The 19,179-nt window shown below is 30.9% G+C and overlaps 6 protein-coding genes across 10 annotated transcripts; 2 read left to right on the top strand and 4 right to left on the bottom strand.

The window, feature by feature from the left end:
• Positions 1-52: 52 nt before the first annotated feature.
• On the top strand, positions 53-1,894 carry LOC122858368 (3-oxoacyl-[acyl-carrier-protein] synthase, mitochondrial). 2 transcript variants are annotated; one of them, XM_044161219.1, is made up of 3 exons: positions 53-364; positions 462-824; positions 1,152-1,894. In XM_044161219.1, the coding sequence occupies exons 1-3, from the start codon at positions 220-222 to the stop codon at positions 1,892-1,894; spliced, it is 1,251 nt and encodes a 416-aa protein (XP_044017154.1). In that variant the 5' UTR covers positions 53-219. The 2 variants fall into 2 exon arrangements, with proteins under 2 accessions (XP_044017154.1, XP_044017153.1); XM_044161218.1 differs by having other exon boundaries at positions 55-364; positions 444-824.
• Positions 1,895-2,336: 442 nt separating this feature from the next.
• On the bottom strand, positions 2,337-5,658 carry LOC122858365 (gametogenetin-binding protein 2-like). 2 transcript variants are annotated; one of them, XM_044161212.1, is made up of 7 exons: positions 5,319-5,658; positions 5,154-5,247; positions 4,450-4,640; positions 4,218-4,361; positions 3,656-4,072; positions 2,614-3,556; positions 2,337-2,516 (listed from the first exon to the last, which is right to left on the bottom strand). In XM_044161212.1, exons 2-7 carry the CDS (start codon positions 5,241-5,243, stop codon positions 2,337-2,339), a joined length of 1,965 nt encoding a protein of 654 aa, XP_044017147.1. In that variant the 5' UTR covers positions 5,244-5,247; positions 5,319-5,658. The 2 variants fall into 2 exon arrangements, with proteins under 2 accessions (XP_044017147.1, XP_044017148.1); XM_044161213.1 differs by having other exon boundaries at positions 5,339-5,658.
• A 1,624-nt stretch (positions 5,659-7,282) lies between these two features.
• Positions 7,283-9,710, bottom strand: LOC122858360 (vacuolar protein sorting-associated protein 4). Its single transcript, XM_044161206.1, has 4 exons — positions 9,328-9,710; positions 9,152-9,263; positions 7,979-9,063; positions 7,283-7,908 (listed from the first exon to the last, which is right to left on the bottom strand). The coding sequence occupies exons 1-4, from the start codon at positions 9,349-9,351 to the stop codon at positions 7,807-7,809; spliced, it is 1,323 nt and encodes a 440-aa protein (XP_044017141.1). The 5' UTR covers positions 9,352-9,710; the 3' UTR covers positions 7,283-7,806.
• Positions 9,711-11,547: 1,837 nt separating this feature from the next.
• Positions 11,548-12,902, bottom strand: LOC122858361 (charged multivesicular body protein 6-A). 3 transcript variants are annotated; one of them, XM_044161208.1, is made up of 5 exons: positions 12,792-12,902; positions 12,584-12,659; positions 12,374-12,483; positions 11,874-12,280; positions 11,548-11,801 (listed from the first exon to the last, which is right to left on the bottom strand). In XM_044161208.1, the coding sequence occupies exons 2-5, from the start codon at positions 12,647-12,649 to the stop codon at positions 11,743-11,745; spliced, it is 642 nt and encodes a 213-aa protein (XP_044017143.1). In that variant the 5' UTR covers positions 12,650-12,659; positions 12,792-12,902; the 3' UTR covers positions 11,548-11,742. The 3 variants fall into 3 exon arrangements, with proteins under 3 accessions (XP_044017143.1, XP_044017142.1, XP_044017144.1); XM_044161207.1 differs by having other exon boundaries at positions 12,720-12,842; XM_044161209.1 differs by having other exon boundaries at positions 12,725-12,814.
• Positions 12,903-13,216: 314 nt separating this feature from the next.
• On the top strand, positions 13,217-14,298 carry LOC122858362 (probable DNA replication complex GINS protein PSF2). The gene is made up of 2 exons (XM_044161210.1): positions 13,217-13,773; positions 13,865-14,298. Exons 1-2 carry the CDS (start codon positions 13,499-13,501, stop codon positions 14,154-14,156), a joined length of 567 nt encoding a protein of 188 aa, XP_044017145.1. The 5' UTR covers positions 13,217-13,498; the 3' UTR covers positions 14,157-14,298.
• A 121-nt stretch (positions 14,299-14,419) lies between these two features.
• On the bottom strand, positions 14,420-18,311 carry LOC122858359 (TNF receptor-associated factor 4). The gene is made up of 6 exons (XM_044161205.1): positions 17,776-18,311; positions 16,528-16,632; positions 15,821-15,982; positions 15,419-15,736; positions 15,047-15,307; positions 14,420-14,956 (listed from the first exon to the last, which is right to left on the bottom strand). Exons 1-6 carry the CDS (start codon positions 17,929-17,931, stop codon positions 14,603-14,605), a joined length of 1,356 nt encoding a protein of 451 aa, XP_044017140.1. The 5' UTR covers positions 17,932-18,311; the 3' UTR covers positions 14,420-14,602.
• Positions 18,312-19,179: the final 868 nt, after the last annotated feature.

Below are 19,179 nucleotides of genomic sequence, written 5' to 3'. Positions count from 1 at the left end.
GAAATTTTATAATAAATATAATAATAAATAAATAAAATTTTTAACCTCCTTAAGTGCTCAGTTGGCTGGATAGATTAGTCTTATCGTAATTAAAAATTTTTGATACGGTATTGAATGGTAAATTACCGTATCAATACCGTATTTTGTACTGTATTTGGTATCAAAAATAAAATACCGGTATTTGTACATCACTAGTCTTGGGGCCCTGCATAAAACCTAATGAGTCGAGTGGTTGTCACCGGTTTGGGGATGGTATCTCCATTGGGTATCGGTCTTAAAAATTCTTGGCAAAATCTTCTTAATGGCAAATGTGGAATTAAAAAACTTGATGATCCTGAATATGATAAATTGCCCTGTCGAATAGGTGAGTTAACCATAAACACAATTTATACCAACGGAAAACAATTTTTTTTTTCTTCTACAAAACAAATAAAAAATTTTAGCTGCTCAAATACCAAAAGGACTTGGTTCCAATCAGTTGGATCTGAATTCAAAATTTTCAAAAAGTGATCTGAGGACGATGTGTTTAGCAACTGCATATGCTCTTATCGCTGCTGACGAAGCATTGATTGATGCAAATTGGAAACCTGAAATAGAAGCTGATAAAAGAAATACTGGAGTTGCGGTTGGCATTGGCATGATTGATCTTGTTGATGTTTGTAATATGTATGAAGAATTGCAAAAAGGCTATAGCAAAGTTAGTCCATATTTTGTTCCTAGAATTTTGACAAATATGGCAGCAGGTCAGATAAGCATTAAATATGGATTCCGAGGGCCAAATCATGCAGTATCAACAGCCTGTGCTACAGGAGCACACGCTATAGGTCATCAGAAATATTAACTATTTTCAAAATTATAATTTTTCAGTTCTTTAATTAGTTATTTTCAGGTCATCATTTGATCTGAATTTATTTTCGGAAATAATTTTTTAAATTTGTTTGTAAATTGAATTACCGGCACACATAGCAAAAGAAAAATCCATATTATTGAATTAATGATGAAATTGAATGTGACAACTTAGGCTCATGGATCGCACTCACGCAACCAAATAATTTCTGCCCAAAGCTCCCTGAAATTCTCCCTTAAATTATTCAGTTATAAAATTACTACTTATGATGATAATGGAAAAAATAATATTGTCAATTGTTTAGGTGATGCATACCGTTTTATTAAAGGCGGTGAAACGAGTGTGATGATTTGCGGAGCAGCTGAGGCTTGCATCAGTCCTTTAGCAATTGCTGCATTTTGTCGTCTTCGTGCATTGTCAACAAACCGAAACGATTTTCCCAAAGAAGCATCTCGACCATTTGACAAAGATCGTGATGGTTTCGTCATGGGTGAAGGTGCTACAATTTTAGTTCTTGAAGAACTTGAACACGCATTAAAACGAAATGCAAATATTTATGCTGAAATTCTTGGCTACGGATTGTCTGGTGATGCTTCCCACTTGACTGCTCCCAGTGATGATGGAACCGGTGCAATTTTATCGATGGACAGAGCATTGAAAGACGCAGGATTGGATCCACGTGATATTGAGTACATAAATGCCCATGCAACGTCAACTCCTCGTGGTGATTTAAATGAACTCCGAGCAATTGAATCACTTTTTGGTGAACACAGTAAAAATATTTTTGTTTCAAGTACAAAAGGTGCTCATGGACATCTTCTTGGAGCTGCTGGAAGTCTGGAGTCTGCTTTCACTATTTTAGCAATTAATGATGGAATAATTCCTCCAACAATTAATTTACACGATATTGATTATATAGGAAGGCTTAAATTTGTACCTCATATAAAAAAATCATGGAACAGTGTCAAAAGAAGAGTCGGATTAAAAAATGCATTTGGTTTTGGTGGTACCAATGCTTCTTTGTGTATAGGACAATTCATCTTATGATTTTTATAATCAACGTTATTATATTTATAAAGTATAAAAGAAAGAAAAAATAAAAATTATATTGCTTCTTTCATAATTAATTTCTTTTATTGTTGGACTTTATGACTATATTTAGCCAAGAAAATTGTTGATTATCTATCGTTAATCATGCATGATATTTTTGTCATTAGTCAAATCCGCTGTAACAATAACAAAACAGTAACGAAACTAAAAAAAAATTATTACATTATCATTAAAACGTTAGATAAAAATTATTTAAAATTCATTTTCAATTCTCTTGTGAAATGTATGAAATATAAATCAATTTTTTTTCTTGTTCTTCAATGATTTATTATTTGTGTATATATCGTCAATATTGGCAGTAAAGCAAATGTAAAAAAGAATAAAAAATGAATATACTTCATTATGATCGAAAGCTCATAATAATTTAAACATAAAAATATTAATGAGGAATGCCAAACGGTTTGTAATGACTGCATAGCATTGCAAAACGATATCGTAGATTTTTTCGTAATTCTAAACGTTTTTCATGCAATTGGCACATACGAGCTTTAAACTCTTGTACTTCTTCCGCTGGAATATAACTTTCAGTGTCATCTTCCGATGGGTGCCTATTCTGTAACTGTAAAAAAATAAGTAATTCAATGAAACGAGTGTTTTATATATTTTTATAAAATGAATAAAATAAAATAAAATGAATTATTGACTATGTTATTTACCTTGAGCATTTGAAGCAATGTTGGACCTGAACTATCATTTCCAAGTGAAAATACACTAGAATGATCGTCGAATTTATTATAAAGCTGAGTATCTTGACACTCCTCTATTTCTCTTTCACAACATGCTTCGCTGCACGCAACTTCAGAACCTTCAGGTGTGCTTGGCATTGATGAGCTGCTAACATTGTGCTCCGATGAATATCCGCAATCCTGTGAGGATGGTTCACTTGGTGCGAGGCTAGTTAAATCCCTAGTTTTATTAACTCGCATCCATTTTAATAATTCATTAGGACATTCATCATAAAACTCTTCACAACATGAACACGTCTCATCTTGCAATGTTTTAGCAACATCATTGATTGGAATTTTATTGTTATCTTTGTCAATTTTCGATTCTTCCACTAATTTATTTTTTCTCAATGGTGGTAATAATAAATTTGTTGTTTGAGAAACTGTCAAGTTTGTTTTTTTTTGATAATCGATATTTTTATATTTTGACTGATTTTTTATTTTTGCAGTCAAAATTTGAAGTTTTTGCCTATCATTATTTTCTAATGATTGTGTATCTATACAATCACTGTTTTCTTCACTTCTATCTTCTACACTATCACATTTATTTTCTTTTTCTTCGCTATTTTCTTGACGTTTTTCCTTTTTTTTTCTTCTTTTTAAACGTAATTTTTCAAGACGCTGTTGTTTAACGAGTTTTTCACGTTCTAATTCTTCATATAAACGTTCTAACTGTGTTATTCCCTGTTTTACTTCAACTGCCATGTGAAAATTTCTTGCAAGTGCATCAATCGCAACTGCTGCAAAAACTTGACACATAGCTTCTTCTTCACGTAAACACTTTAATACTCGATGTAATTTTTCAATAACACATATTCCAAGGCAAGTTAATACTTCTTCTTGAGCAACATCTAAAGTTTTAGCGTGACGTTCCCTAAAATTATTTATTAGAATAAAATTATATTATATTTTTTTTTTATGAAAAAGAACAATGAAATAAAATAAAAAGATAATTAAAGCATTTTCTAATTACCTTCCCATGCTTTCTGATTGAGTTTTGTCAACTAATATTTGAATATATTCATCATCTGCTGGTAAATGAACGTGTCGATTAGAAATGCATCTCTTTATTCCTGCATAAAGTCCAGGAACATAGCCTTTTTCTTTGATCGAGTCAGGTTCTGTCATAAGTAATGTTGATGCAAGCACAACTTTAGTACGACATTCATTACAAAATCGGTGTTTACGAAGATAATTGTCGAGAGTAGTTTCTAAAGCTTCATGTTTAATAAGTGTTAACTGTTCTCGACAAGGTTGTTCCATTAAGTTCCAGGCTTCTTTCCAGCTACTAGGAGTTGGTCCTGCACGCTGTACCTCCAGAGAGTGAAGAATACATCGACGAGATTTTTTATTTCTCGGTTGTTTTTCTAATAGTGTCAAGAGTCGAGCACTGTAAATTTTTAAAAACATATATTTTCAATTATTTTTAATTTCAATTAAAAAAAAACTAGGTTTAATATCCAATTTGAGTAAATATTTTTGTGGGATAGATGAACTCATGAGTTTTCAAGTTATAAAATTTATTTAAAATTTACCTGTGATCTTGTAACATAGAACAAAGTCGAGAAGGAGATCTCAATACTTTATCGGACAAAGTTATCATGCCATCAGCAGTAATAACTAATGGATCGAGTGCGTGATTCTTTAATGACATCAAATTTTGAAACAGCCTTTCCACGCTAAGAGGAAAAAAATTTAAAAATTTAATTTCAAATTGACTCAATTCATTCGTTATGGGATTTTATTAGCTAGAATTTTTTTATTCACCTTCGGCGACAACCTACACATGGTACAGTTTGTCGAAGAATTTCAAGCATGTCTTTTTCCGACACCTCAAATGATGCCTTGAGCTCCTTTTTAGTAAGAATATTCAATTTTTTAGAAAATTCATCAAACTGTATGCAATTGATTATTGAACTTTCACAAACGTATTCTAATTCATTAATGTCCATTATCATCTGCAATATTAACAAATATTTCATCTACGTCAGTACAATTATCACCGAAAGTAAACATAAAGTATAATTTTTTAAAGTAAAGTGTTTTTAGCATAATTGGGAGAAAGATTTGATTTTTAATAAATAAATAAAAAAAAAAAAAAAAAACAGCCACATAGGTGAAATAATATTTTGTTGAATTTTTTTAAACTTTGTGTTGTATATCTGACACGACCTAATCAAAATAATCTGACACATAGTAGTAGCACTGTGCATAGACTACTTTACAGAACAATATTAAAAATATACTCAATAATATATTATTTTGAACAATCAAATTATAGATAAAGAAATCACAATAATGTGATGATTAAAAGAAAATAAATAAACAAATACAGAAAAATAATTTGATGAATATATTTAAGGTTATGTTGTAGAAAGTTGTAAATATCATTACAAAATTTTGGATAAATAAATCCAAGGTAGAATAGTGGACGAATATTATCAAAAGTAAAGCATTAATGTAATACTCACAGTAAGATGACTGTCAACATTTAAAGGTAATTGTCGTTTTGTCAATTCAACCGGCTTATCAGTTCGAAAAATATTGATCAATTTTGCCATTGTCCTGAAAATTTTTTTTGTTAATACATACATATACACATATAAATTTAATTTATTAAATTATACTACTCCAACCTTTTAAAAAAATTCAATACCTATATAATATAAATGTGTTTGTGTTTTTTCTAAAACTTTTCAATTAAAAACAATTTGTTTTATATGTCTCTCAGTAAAAATCAACTTTTGAATAACTGTTTTCCTCTTATTATTATTTATTTACAAAATAAAAAAGGTTATAGATATACTTGGATTAAACGGAAAAAAAAATAGATCTTTTGATCATAAATGTTACACGTCTGCCATTTGCAACTGTGATGTGTGTTGTCGATGTCGAGCACAGTCGAGCATTTCAAGACTCAGTTTCTCAGTTTCTACCCCTTCCCACGTCGATGTTTTTTCTTTCAGATCATGCTTTTTTTTTTTTTTTTTTTTTAATATCTCGTAATTTTTTTTTATTATATATAGGGACAGTTTTTCCATGCATAGTTATAGAAATCTGCTGGTTCGACATTAACTACTTGAGTTAACGAACTAAAGGATAACAACGTTAACGACAAATAGTTATTACGTTAGATATCATAGTTAGACAATAGTATATGTTAGATGTCATCATGAATTACAAACAATAACTTCACAAACGTCATATTTATTTGTTTACAAATCCTGACAATTAAACATGAGATAATTAATTCCGTTACCTAATTATCATGCTTTGAATGCATTTGAAATGAAAGCAAGAAAAATAGCAACATCTGTTACATGTATTTTATTTATTGAATGAATGAAAAATACCAAGGACAAGGAGTAGCTAAGGAATTGATGTTGCTTAAAACATAATTTTTTTGGCAACATTAATTCCTTAGCTACATCTTTTTCTTATCTACATTTTATCAGTAAAATTTTTTTTATATAGATTTCATATACAAAAGCTTCACAAGCGCCGCCAGTGGATTGGGCTGCAGAACACTGATGTGACCTCCATCAGCGCACGCGTAGGCGCAGTTGCGCAGAATGACTTATTAAAAAAAAAAGGGCTGTGCATTGGCGCCGGAAACCACTGGCATTATATTTATCTTAACATTACAGATATTCTTTCATGGCAGATTTTCTGGCGGACTTCCACTTCTTAATTAGTTATGCTTAAATGCATAACTAATTAAAGAAGGGGTAAAAAAAAGAAGGGACATCTAGTGTAAGTGGAAGTCCGCCAGAAAATCCGCGATGAAAGAATATCCCTATTAGTGTGTCCAATTTCATGTTATTCAGGATTTAGCATTTTGTTGTGTCATCCAATTCCAACTGAAAAACATAAACAATTTATTCAAAATAAAATGGAATTACCCCAAAAATGTGTCAATGCACAGCCATTTTTTTTTTAAATAAGCAATTCTGCGCATCTGCGCCTACGCGTGCGCTGATAGAGATCACATCAGTGTTCTGAACACCGAGTTTATGAAAGAAAGCAGCCAATATCTATGTCATGATGTGAATACGGGTGCGGGTGCCGTATTGCGAATTTGCGATTCGCCGACAAGAAATATTAGTCGCGATAGAAAAACATGAAGGCGCTTTTTGTTGCTTTCATGTAAATTTTACCTTATTTTTGCATTTGCATACCACTATGGCAGCTTCACATGAAAGCAACAAAAAGCGCCTTCATGTTTTTCTCATATATTTATATTTTTTTTGTATTTATTTTATTTTTCTCATATATATATATTTATTTATGTAAAACTTCAATATTGCTAACAAGGCTCGATTCTTTCTCCATGGGCAACGGTGCAGACTGCAGACTCTATCGTCTTCCTTGTCGTGTGCCTACCAAAACGACGCGCGCATGTGACACTCGGAGAACGTCGGAAGCTTACTCACACTATTATATCCAATTGTTAAATTTATTTGCATTGGTGTAAACAGAAATTTTTACTATAATCATTAATCATACTCAGTAAGTCATTTCGCGCTTGAAAAAAAATGAGTCGAGACTCTACCGAGTCTTTTGATAAGAAATAATGACGTCACGGATACAGAATTAATACATATATATACTCAGTTAGCCTTGCAATTTTTATTTCTAAAACGAAATTTAAACGAAGACCCTACCGGGTCTCATGATATACATCTTTCTTTACAATTTTATGAGAAAAATACTTTAGGTTGTACTCTTGCATTCTACTAGCCATATAATTAGGAGCTTTATAATGACTTTAAAATGCGCGTAGATTTACATGTGTTAAATTATAAGCTAAATATGCCTCCTTATAAATTAAATTAAAATCAATCATCAGGCAATTTTCACCCGGTTTTGATTCATGTAATGTAAATTCTTTATTTTTGAATTGATATTTTAGAGAGAGTATATAATTTAATTTTAATGTGAAATTTTTTAGTATTATTTAATATAAGATTTTATTTCAACTCGATTTCAAGTGTGCATTCACAATTATAATATCGAATTGATAAAAAATTCTGAAAATAAACATTTAACGTGAACAAAAAAAAGTGGCAATAAAATATCTGGATTTGACATAAAAAATACTTTGACGTTTCTTTGTTGCACTTTTCAACCTTCTTGACCAAAATCTTCTTTAAATTTATCAAGTTTTATCAAGTCTTCTTCGTTCACCGTTGGGCGGGTAGTCGATAGAGACTTCAACATGTGTTTCTGAAATCGAATAAGGTTTTAATGGGAAAATTAAGAAAATTAGAAACGAAAGTATAATGAGAGATCTTACCATGGTTACTGGTGGTTCATAAAGTTTATCTCCTTCTACATCCATCCAATTCATTTCCATGGCTCCTGGATCTCCAGGTGAACAAGGAGTCAATAAATCGGAGACAATAATTGATGCATCTTTTGGTGATGGACCACTAACTCTTTTGAAATGAGTTGCTGTTTGCACTAGTCTTACAGGTTGCATCAGAGCATCTCTGACAATAATGCTAATATCAGCACCAGAGTATCCTTCGGTAGATGCTGCGAGTTTCTTAAAATCATCCTCATTAAGATTATGAGACGTATTTCCAAGATGAAGTTTAAACATAGTTGCTCTTGCATGTTCTTCTGGAAGGGGAATGTAAATTCTTTTCTCAAAACGTCTTCTGATAGCTGCATCTAAAACCCAGGGAATATTTGTAGCTCCAAGAACAAGGATTCCATCATTATCATTTCCAACCCCTTGCATTTGAACCAAAAACTCGGTTTTAATTCGCCGAGCTGACTCTGATTCATTGTCAGATCTTGAAGAACATAGAGAGTCAACTTCATCTATAAAAATTATGCTAGGTTTTCGTGCGCGTGCGAGTTCGAATAAATTTTTAACCAACTTTTCAGACTCTCCAAGCCATTTGCTGACCAAGTCAGATGATGATACTGACAAAAAGTTTGAATTATTTGCTTCAGTAGCAACAGCTTTGGCCAAATATGATTTACCGGTACCGGGAGGACCAAATAAGAGGATTCCTTTCCATGGGATTCTCTTACCAGTGAAAAAATGTGGAAACCGAATGGGGAGAATTACAGCTTCTTTCAGAGCTTCTTTAGCTAAATCTAACCCAGCAACATCGCTCCATTTAACGTTTGGTTTTTCAACAACGATAGCACCTTCTAATCGAGACTGAAGCTTTTTTTTATCAGGATCACTGTCATTGTCACTATCTCCACTGTCACTTTTTTTATCTTCCTTTGAGCCTTCACTTCCAGCTGCCACTGGCTTTTTTTTTCCTTTTTTTAGATAATCTTTCAATTTTTCAGCTCTATCAAGGTACTGTTGACATTTTAATCTGATGCTTTCTTTGGCTCTCTCACCCTGGGCATCGTCTGTAGTATAAAAAAACAACGTAACTGAAGATGTACTTATTTTTCAATACAATTAGCAAAATCAAACTGGAGTAGTTAAAAAACTTACACTTGATGGCGTGAAGGAAATACTCAACTGCGTGCTCATACAGCTTGAGGGCGTTTTCGTAATCCTTGTTTTTGTCAGCTTCAGTAGCTTTAGTTACCAGATCAATAGCTTTCTATGATAAAATATTATTATTAAATGCTCCATTTTAAAAACTAAATCTCAAAAAAAAACCGTACCTGCAAAATAGTTCCTGTTGCCATGTTCTACAAAAACAATCAAGATTTTCTCTCTTCACTGTTTCTCGTTTGACTCTTTTTGATGTTAACAAAGATTCAGCTTGCTAATGATAGTCGTTGAAAAATATTTACATACGTGAAAACACTCGAAGGGTTTGTATTGTAATTGGAAAGTTAAAAGTACATGATCTATTGTAAAAAAAATTTAGTAACCTTAAAAAAATTATAATCAAACTATGTATAGAAATAAAGACCACTTTAGATCACTGCAGGGGTGCGTTCTTAAATGGAGAGTTACGGGGTAGAGTTAAGTTAACACCAGACTATAAAATAACTCCGGTCGTTCTTACATGTATACGAATGAGGTAAAGTCAGTGGGTTAAACTTATACACACGCAGCGATGGGTTTGTAATTTACAGTGTAAATTTTACGTGTAATATACCGTGTAAATTACAGTAATTCGACATTTTTTTATGTATTTCGACGAATGGCTGATAAAATAATAATAAGAACATTTGCCATAATTAATTTATTAAAACTTATTAGCAAATGTTGCTCAGGAAAGGATGTAACCGAATAAATAGATTAAGAGTTTAGATTAATTTCTCGGCAATATTTTATATGATAAATTAAAATATTGGTAGCAAATAATTAAGGAATTTGCCATAATTAATTAATTAAATAGCCATCGGTAAATTTTGCTAAAGAAAGGATGTGGCCTAATAAATTAATTCGTAGTCTAGGTTAATTTTACAGCCATTTGACACAATAATTTTGATTGAATATAGAAAATAATGCTGTAAAATTAATCCAGGCTACGAATTAATTTATTCGGCTACATCCTTTCCTTAGCTATTTTTACTACAATTAATTGATTATAAAGCTATTGGCAAATGTTGCCAAGGAAAGAATGTAACCAAATAAATTGTATCGTAGTGTAGATTGATTCTTCGCCAATATTTCCTATAATTAATTAATATTTTTTTGTCAAATGGCTGAGGAAATAATCTAGACTGCAGTTAATTAATTTATTTAATGTCATTCTTTCCTTAAGAACAGTTGCCAATGGCTTTTTAATTAATTAATTATGGCAAATGTTTTTAAAGAAAAGTAACCACGAGTGCGTTCCGTACGAACTACAAAACGGCATTAAAATATCAACAACAAATGTAAACAATTTTCGTTGTAAACAAGCCTTATTTTACGACGTTTTTTGTCCCATTCCCAATGTACAAAACAGTACAAAAAGTGTGTTCGTTCACTTAACACTTTTCACACTGAGCGACGAGCGTATGCAAAGAAGCGCTAGGGTCGTGCGGTCATTTGAAGATACTTTAGTAACTAAAATTTACCAACTCATTCATTATGTTTATTTTGTGAATTTAATAATTTTTTCCAAGACACAAAAACAAATTGCTAATTAATAATGAAGAAAGAAAGCGGAAAAACTAGAAAAAATAAATAACAATAAAGAAATAATAAATTTTAGTTACTTAAGTTTCTTCAAATGACCGCACGACTCTAGCGCTTTCTTGTGTACGCTATAGTTGACTAACTTTGACAAAAAATTTTTTTCGATATCTAAAATTTAGATTCTAAATGAAATAATGATGCATCTCTTGATGAAAGTAACTTTCAACATAGGTTCCCGTACATTTCAGAAAGATATTTATTATCAAATTTCGACTTATTCAAATAGCGTAGATAGGAGTATGATATGTTTTTGTGTTTAAAATAAAAAATTCTTGTACTTGGAGCAAACTTTGAAATAGGACTATTCTAAATAATTTTTATCTCTTGTTTTTACTGATACTATCGTTACACAAGGTTGCCGTTCAACGAAAAGAAATGATTATGATAATACGAAAAATGTCATACTTCTTATTTATTCAATATAAAAATATCTAGACAACATAATTCAAAATAGCGCTTATCCGGAAGACAATTTGGATTATTCATTAATAATTAATTTTAAAAAAGTTATAGTGTCTCATGAATCATTGAATGAGATAAAATAAACAATGATCATATTTAAAATCAACAAAATCGGATGTAGTGTAGTGCAGAGAAGAGAAACGTTGAACTGTATCGAATAAAGTAAACTATGGACTACAGAACCACTCTACGATCCAATTTCAATGACGCACATGACCAAGTGTCTTTTTCTCCTATATATATAAAGGTTGATCAAAGATTATAAATTTTATTATACACTAATATCTTCACTATTCTTGTGTTTATTCGTTGTCAGAATATTTTATTTCCTTACTTGTATGACTTTACATATTTACATTATTTTACGAATCACAGCAGTACAAAGTTGTTTCCTCACAACAAATGGAGCGGACTGGTCTGATTTTATGTGATTGAAAAAAAAAATGAGTGAAGATTTTTTCCACCAGGGTAGCAAAGGATTAAGCCTTCATCGCTACAGGTTGTTGATTATTTTTTGTTTTTGACAGGTTAGCAAGTTCTAGAGAATTGACACAAAACGTTTCGATATAATATTGAATAATAACATGAAATTTTAATTGTTTTATTTTACCTTTTGTATTATCGATTTCGTGTTCCGGAACGTTGGGCAATTCGATGTCTGTAGAAACATTAGGTAATTTTTCAACGACGTCTTCGGCCAAAAGAGCATCAAGTTCAGCTTTAGCTTCATCTTCATCGTCTTCAGTCAAGTACCCTATCAAAAGTTCATCTAATTCTCGTTGTTTATTGATACCCTCCTGTGTATTATCCATAACTTTTTCAATTTCATCGATTGACAATACTTCATGTAATTTATTTAATGCTGTATTTCCAATTTTAAGACCATCAATGACTTTTATTTCAACTTGGGCAAACTCTAACTCATGAACCATACTTTCAATGTTTTCCATTTGGCCATCAATTTTTGATAATATTTGTTCCTGGAACTTTTTCTTACGAAGCAATAAAAGTGCTCGACTATACAACAATAAATAAATGAATTAATAGTAAGTAATGAAAAGTTAAAAAATGTAAGTTTCACAACTAAAGAACAAAAATTACAGTGCTCACCTTTTCATATTATTATTTAATAATTTTTTGGCTAATTCACGTTCCTTTTCAATATTTTGTTCAATTCGCTTCTGATACTGCTGAATTTTGTCTCTTACGTGTTTTAATTGCTGAAAAGCATATTTAAGCAATTATTTTTTCGGAGTCATACAGAACTTTTGATGGTAATGTTAAGTTTTAAAATAGTTTATCGAATTTGGTCATGTTTACCAATACTGCTTTATCTTGTTCAGTGATTCGACTGACAGTCTTTTTCTTTGAAAAAAAAACGCCCATGTTGTCCAACCTGTCGATGAAAGTTTATATATCAGAGAACGTCTAGTATTATATATGGTATGATAATTACTCAACAAAGACAAATATTATAAATATACGACTAAATTCGGTAGATTTATCTTAGACATGCTTAGACACCTACGTTTATGCTTACGTCTTGACACTCTTAACCCACTGACTCTACCACATTCATCTACATATGTAAGAACGGCAGTCCAATTCACAGGGCATTACAATTTAAGGCTTTTTTCCTCCACTGGCGGCGCTTGCGGAGCTTTTGTATGTGAAATTAATATAATCAAATCAATTTTATATAAATAAAAAAATTGCAACTATCTAGTGCTGCACCCGTATTCACAGGGCAAATTTTATACAATTTAGGGCTTTTTTTCCGTCACTGATAGCGCTTGTCAAATTTTTTTTATATAAATTTTACATACGAAAGCTTCACAAGCACCGCCAGTGGAGGAAAAAAGCTCTAAATTGTAATGCCCTGTGAATACAGGTGCTGTAATGTCATGCACCCGTATTCACAGGGTTACTTAAATATCATTTTTTTTTTTCTTTATTACAATTCATTTATTCATATCAATTTATTGTTTTCTTATTATTAATAATAAATATTATTACACAATGTTCGGTGGTTATTTTTCTTTCTAGTTTAATGCGCATGATCATACACATATATACACGTATATTACGCAAACGTGGGGAGAGAACAGTGGTGTCGAATATGTATTCCTTAAAAAATAAGAATTAAAAACAATTATTATTATTATTATTATATTTACATTTTTCACTGCAACACGGTTGACAGCTGATGCTGAGTGCTGACTTAGCTCATGTTGCATGCAGTCAGCAATTCGAATTTACTCTACCATGGATCCAAATGAAATAGAATTTATTAATGAAAACAGAACAATTAGTATCATACCAAATTTTAATTTGGGTACAATTCATCTCCTTTCGGGTAGTGTTGGACCATTCAAAGCTGGAGCTACTTTGAATGTCCCTCTTTGGCTTGCTGTCAGTCTCAAACAGCAACAAAAATGCCGGATTATGTGTCCAGATTGGATGGAGCTTGAAAAGTTGGAAACCATAAAAGAGAACGAAAAATTATCTCGGTAATTGTGTTTTTAAAATAAGTATACTATGTTTATTTCCATCAAAATTTTGCATATTTATATGTTTCATTTTTTTTATTTATCTCTAAAGAACTTTCCATAAGATGGCAAATGATCATTACATGGATGAGGCTCATATACTTATGGATATCGCTTCAGATGATATACCCAGTGTTGACAATGTTCGTACGGCGATTAAAGATATATGGGACATACGAATGTCAAAGTTGAGAACATCACTTGATGAACTGTTCAAAGCTAAAAGTGGTGTACATGCTGTTCTCAATAACTTAACTGTAATGGAGTTAAATAGCATACGTCCACTGCTACCACATACAATGGATCAGTTGTTTCGAATAAGAATGTCAAAAACTAATAAGTAAATTTTTATTTTTTTCTTTATTAAGTTTATTCGAGTGTGCAATAAAAAACATTGCACCTTGTGATAGTTATAATACGCACACTCAAAATATTGTATTGCAAAAAAAGTTACATACTAAATAAATAGCTCAGTCATTTTGTCAATCATGTTTATTTATTTAGTTCAATAAATACGGTCACTAGAAGGTCAAAATCACATTTACATATTTATGAAGGCTTCATAGACATTTGTTTAAATCGATACAAGCTTATATTTAATACATAATTTGGTAAACCTAGCGAGCCTATCAGCACATAAGGCAAGTAATAAAATAATTCAAAAAAATGTTAATAAAAAAACTAAAATTATAATTATATTAAATAGGCAGTACAATACTATTATATAACAGTAACTACTATATTTTTGTGACATTTTTTATAGGTTGAAAAATAACACATATAATATAAATTAAACAGCTACAATTTTACTCGGGTCCACTTTGACTCGAATGAATATTGTATCATCTTTAACAAAATGACGTTTTTTGATCATCTCATGAGAAATAAAACGTGGGAAACCGAAACCTAATGAATCTGGTTCGCGACTTGGTCGTTGAAAATTTTTCCAAGTTGGATCAGGAATGAAACTCTCTACGATATTGCAGGCCTTCTCTACCTGAGTCATTTGATCAAAGATTGTAAATGATACGCTGTGAGCAAAAGGCCATCTCAAAAGCGAATCATACTCTCCAGGTAAAATTTTAATATACGTAGAAAGATGTGTGTTTTCACCGGTTCCATTGCCATTTAAAAATATTGAAGCCTAAAATTACAAATACATTTCTTAGTTTAATTCGAAAATTATTATTATTACTATTCTTCAGTCAAAAGTAGAATTTCTATAACATTTTACCTGTAATTTGTAACCATATTGATTTGTGTAAAAAGGCGGACTAATTAGCTCCATTCCCTCTTTGGTTTTTGCTTCAGTCATCTTGGCACCATAATCACTCACTTTCCATATAAGTGTACCCGTATAATTTATAGAAAGTTTATTCATGACTGATTTTAGGCTTGTTATCTGATGATGCTGTTTCGTTACAACACTACACATTAAACTTAAATGCATCTTAGTAGATTCTTCCATATGCCTGTCTAACGTCAAACGATTTCCCTATAATTATATATAAAAATATATTTCCATGTGTGTAAATTTTGTGTATAAAATTAAATTATTTATAGTTCAATGAAAATTTTCCTGTTTTATTGTCCACTAGTAAAGTACCTTAAATCTACATCCAGCATCTTTGAAACTACATGAAAGTAGATGAGTTGTGCAATGATCTTTGAGATGAATTTCTAAATCTTCTCGTGGTAAAAATTCTGTTTCACATCTGTGTGGACAAGCAACAGGGAAATGACCACATTTTGTATGATGAACTTCTAGGGTATCAAATACGAATTCTTTAAAACAATATCTGCAAGCAACAAGTCTCTTTCCACATTCACTTAGTTTGTGCTGTTCTACATTCCGCCGCTGAATTTTCATTCCACATTTATTTTCACAATAGAGTGGCTCATATCCACATAAACCTTCATGTTTCTGTTGAATATTGTTGAAATATAAACATTTTTACATTGCATTGATTTATAAACATGTAATGATAATAAAATATCAATTGAATACCTCTAATGTTTGTCCAGTAAAATCTTTGGTACAGAAGTCACATCGGGTACGTCGTTGAGCACAAGTGTATTTTAAGTGATCCTCCATTAATAATCGAGGTATCATAGCACCACATCTGTTATTACAAGATACTGCATCATGCTTGCATGTGTTTAAGTGAGCCTAGAAATTGAACAAAAAAACCCAGAGCATTGTATTATTTTTAAGAATCAAAACGATTGGCTGGTTACGAAATGACCTGATATTAATTGAAAACGAAAATTTCAACTAAGAACGTCGAGGAAATAGCTATTGACACAATTAAAAACGAAAACACCGAGGTATCTGATCACATGAAAAAATAACGAAATTCCCCCGTCTGGAATCGAACCCGGGTCTTTTGTTTGCCGGGCAAACGCTTTGATCACTAGACCACAGGGCTTCGTTATTTTATCTGAGTTTCTGTTTTTTTTTTTTTTTTAAAATATCACATCTTTTTGTAAAGATTTTTTGATCATATGACATTTTTTTTTTTACAAAAAAATTCTAACGACCGCTGGTAATGAGAAATTTGATTACTGAAAATTGACTATCTATTAAAATCCTATACGGAGAGAAATCCGCAACAAAAAGCAATACTATATAGACATTTTATATTAAAAGGACATCTGGACAGAATTTTGCATATGATAAGGCTCCCTTTCTCATCTGCAAAATAGTATATTTACCTTTAGTCTTCTCAACTCATCAGACCATTTACATCCGTCTTTGTGATGTATGCAGTAAACAATAGACCCCATTAATGCTTTTTCCGCTTCTGGATTGTGTAAAGTCTAGAAAACGAATACAAAACAATCATCATTGTCATTATATTTGCCAAAATTATTACTGTAAATTATTAAATTAAAAACTAGAAATCCGTTCAGCACATAAATATACAGAGCATATCTGAATTAGAAATTTAGTTACAGTCCTATTTCTTTAGTTCACCCTGTCACTCACGCGAAGATATTATATATTGAAAAAATTTTATAAAATCATTTTATAAAAATAGACCAAATAATTACCAAATTTATATAAAAATTTTACAAGAAATTTTATAAAAATTATAATTTATATTCAATTAAAAAAATTTCAAATTTATTTTATTTATTTTAAAGTTTTTTATAAAATTGTTATAAAAATTTATAAATTAAGTTTTAAAATATTAACCCCCTCTCTCCGGAAATTAATTTTACAACGAAATTTTTTGAAAGTTTTATTAACTAAATAAAATTACCAAGACTAAGCAGTAGCTAAAAAAAAAATGAAGCTAAGGAATTAATGTTGCTAACCACATAATTTTTTTGGCTACATTAATTCCTTAGCTGCTGCTTGTTTTTGGTAATTTTATTTATTTAATAAATAAATTACACGTATTTTATCAAATAACTAAATAACAACAGTGACAACAGAAACTTTATTCGTATATTTCGTTTTTGCGCTTCCCATTTCACGCAAGTCAGAAGAAGAAAGGAAAAAAAAGTAGAGAGGGATTATTAGAGGTGGGGATACCCGCAGGCTCTCGCAAGTGAAAGAACGCACCTGCTATCAGAATGATATAAAAAAATTTTGTTTAATTTAAGATTTTTTTTTCTCATTTTTTCTTAAAGACCAAAAAGACATTCTATAGAGACAGAAAAATTTCATCTCGGGTAATATACACATATTGTGCATAGGATCTTGCTTATCACTGATTGAACTTGAATTGTAGAATTGCTACCGATATTTTAGAACTCAAACATGTCATGAGATCACATCGGATCTTTTGATTATTATGACAAGATGACACAAGATAATCATAAAGAAATGACTATAGATTGACTAACTAAACGTACTGTCAACTCGCTACTACTACAGTTATATAAATGCTTAATTGAAATTAAAAAAAAAAATTTAGTTGTATTTTAATTTATAGAATTATTGTAATAACAAACCTCATCAATAATAATTGGAGTTCTATCAATCTTATCGTTGGCTAGGCTTGTATTTGAGGTATTGACATAAAACTTTGTGTCTTTACTTGATTTTTGAGGCGAAATTCTGGCAGGAAAGCTCAGAGTTTTTGTCCATTGAGAGAGACCACGTACCATTTTTTTAATATTTTGGCAAAATAATTAAAATAATTGCTTATATACTTTTGCACTTTTTACAGACGATTAAAAACATAAGCTAATTCACAAAACTGCAATTTTCAAAAAGCGGCTTTACGCTCCGTTAACGCGTGTATCCGCTCATATATATATCGTTATAAACGTGTAGATATTGTTATGAGTTAAAGAAAAAAAAAACAAGTATCCTATAGCTAAAACTGTACTAAAGGCTTTTCAAGATGACCCAACGCCACCAACGCTTGTCGACTGACTGGTGTATCCGTGTATAGAAAATAAAAATATAGTAAATGCCAAATGGCGTTCATATGGGGGAGTGTAGAATAGAGAACGAAGGTTAAAGTGGGTTTAAAGCAGATATATCAACGATGAGGACATTTTTGTGGCTGAAAGTAAACTTCTTGAAAGAATTTTTTTAAAAAAAAACATAAACTCTTGAGAATTGTATTCTTGCCCCACTCCCTCTCATTAATAGTTCTCACTTTTGTTGAATAATAAAAAAGTTATAAAATAGTTAATGAGTTTTCAATCTAATAAATAATTTCTTTACTTTCTGACTTACAATTCAATCGCTAGGACGATTTCGGACGAAATTTCAATTTAACCGCGCGTTATTATTTATTATTAACTTATTTTTATTATTCATTACGGTGTTCACGGCTAATTAGAAGTAGACGAATTACGAATTTAAATTAGTATTAGTTTAAACAGTATAAGTGAAATAAAAACAAAACATAAATTTGACATAGACCATAGTCATCCTATGCGTAGCTTTTTATAAAGGAGTTGATGATTGACAATCATCAATTCTACTGAATCAAACTAATGTTTGATTAAAATATTTTTTAAACAATCAGCATTCTGTTAATCAATAAAATGATTAATAATGCTTATCCCGAATTTAAATAAAAAAATTCCAACAATCCACTTTTATATTGGTCTATAAAGGTTTGTTTTAATTATGCTATTTCAATAAATTTAAAATAAGGTTCCGTGAATAGAGTAAAAAGTATCACATTTTTCTATAAAAATCACTGTAGTCTTGAGAAAAATTTGTTCTCGACACACCTGGCAATATATGCCTGGCAAATGTTTCAATCACCTGTCTTCAAATTTGATCTAGAAAGATTTTATTCCGAAGAAAAAGGAATCAGAGACATTCAAAACAGAATAGTATTAAAAAGATTCAAAAAAGTTGCAGCTGTCACACCAGCTGCAGCCCCTTTTAAG

This window comes from Aphidius gifuensis, linkage group LG5 (genome assembly GCF_014905175.1).
Source record: "Aphidius gifuensis isolate YNYX2018 linkage group LG5, ASM1490517v1, whole genome shotgun sequence".
In the NCBI taxonomy this organism is placed as follows: domain Eukaryota; kingdom Metazoa; phylum Arthropoda; class Insecta; order Hymenoptera; family Braconidae; genus Aphidius; species Aphidius gifuensis.
The sequence above is the reverse complement of the archived record's forward strand: the minus strand, read 5'-3'. Positions and strand labels throughout refer to the sequence as shown.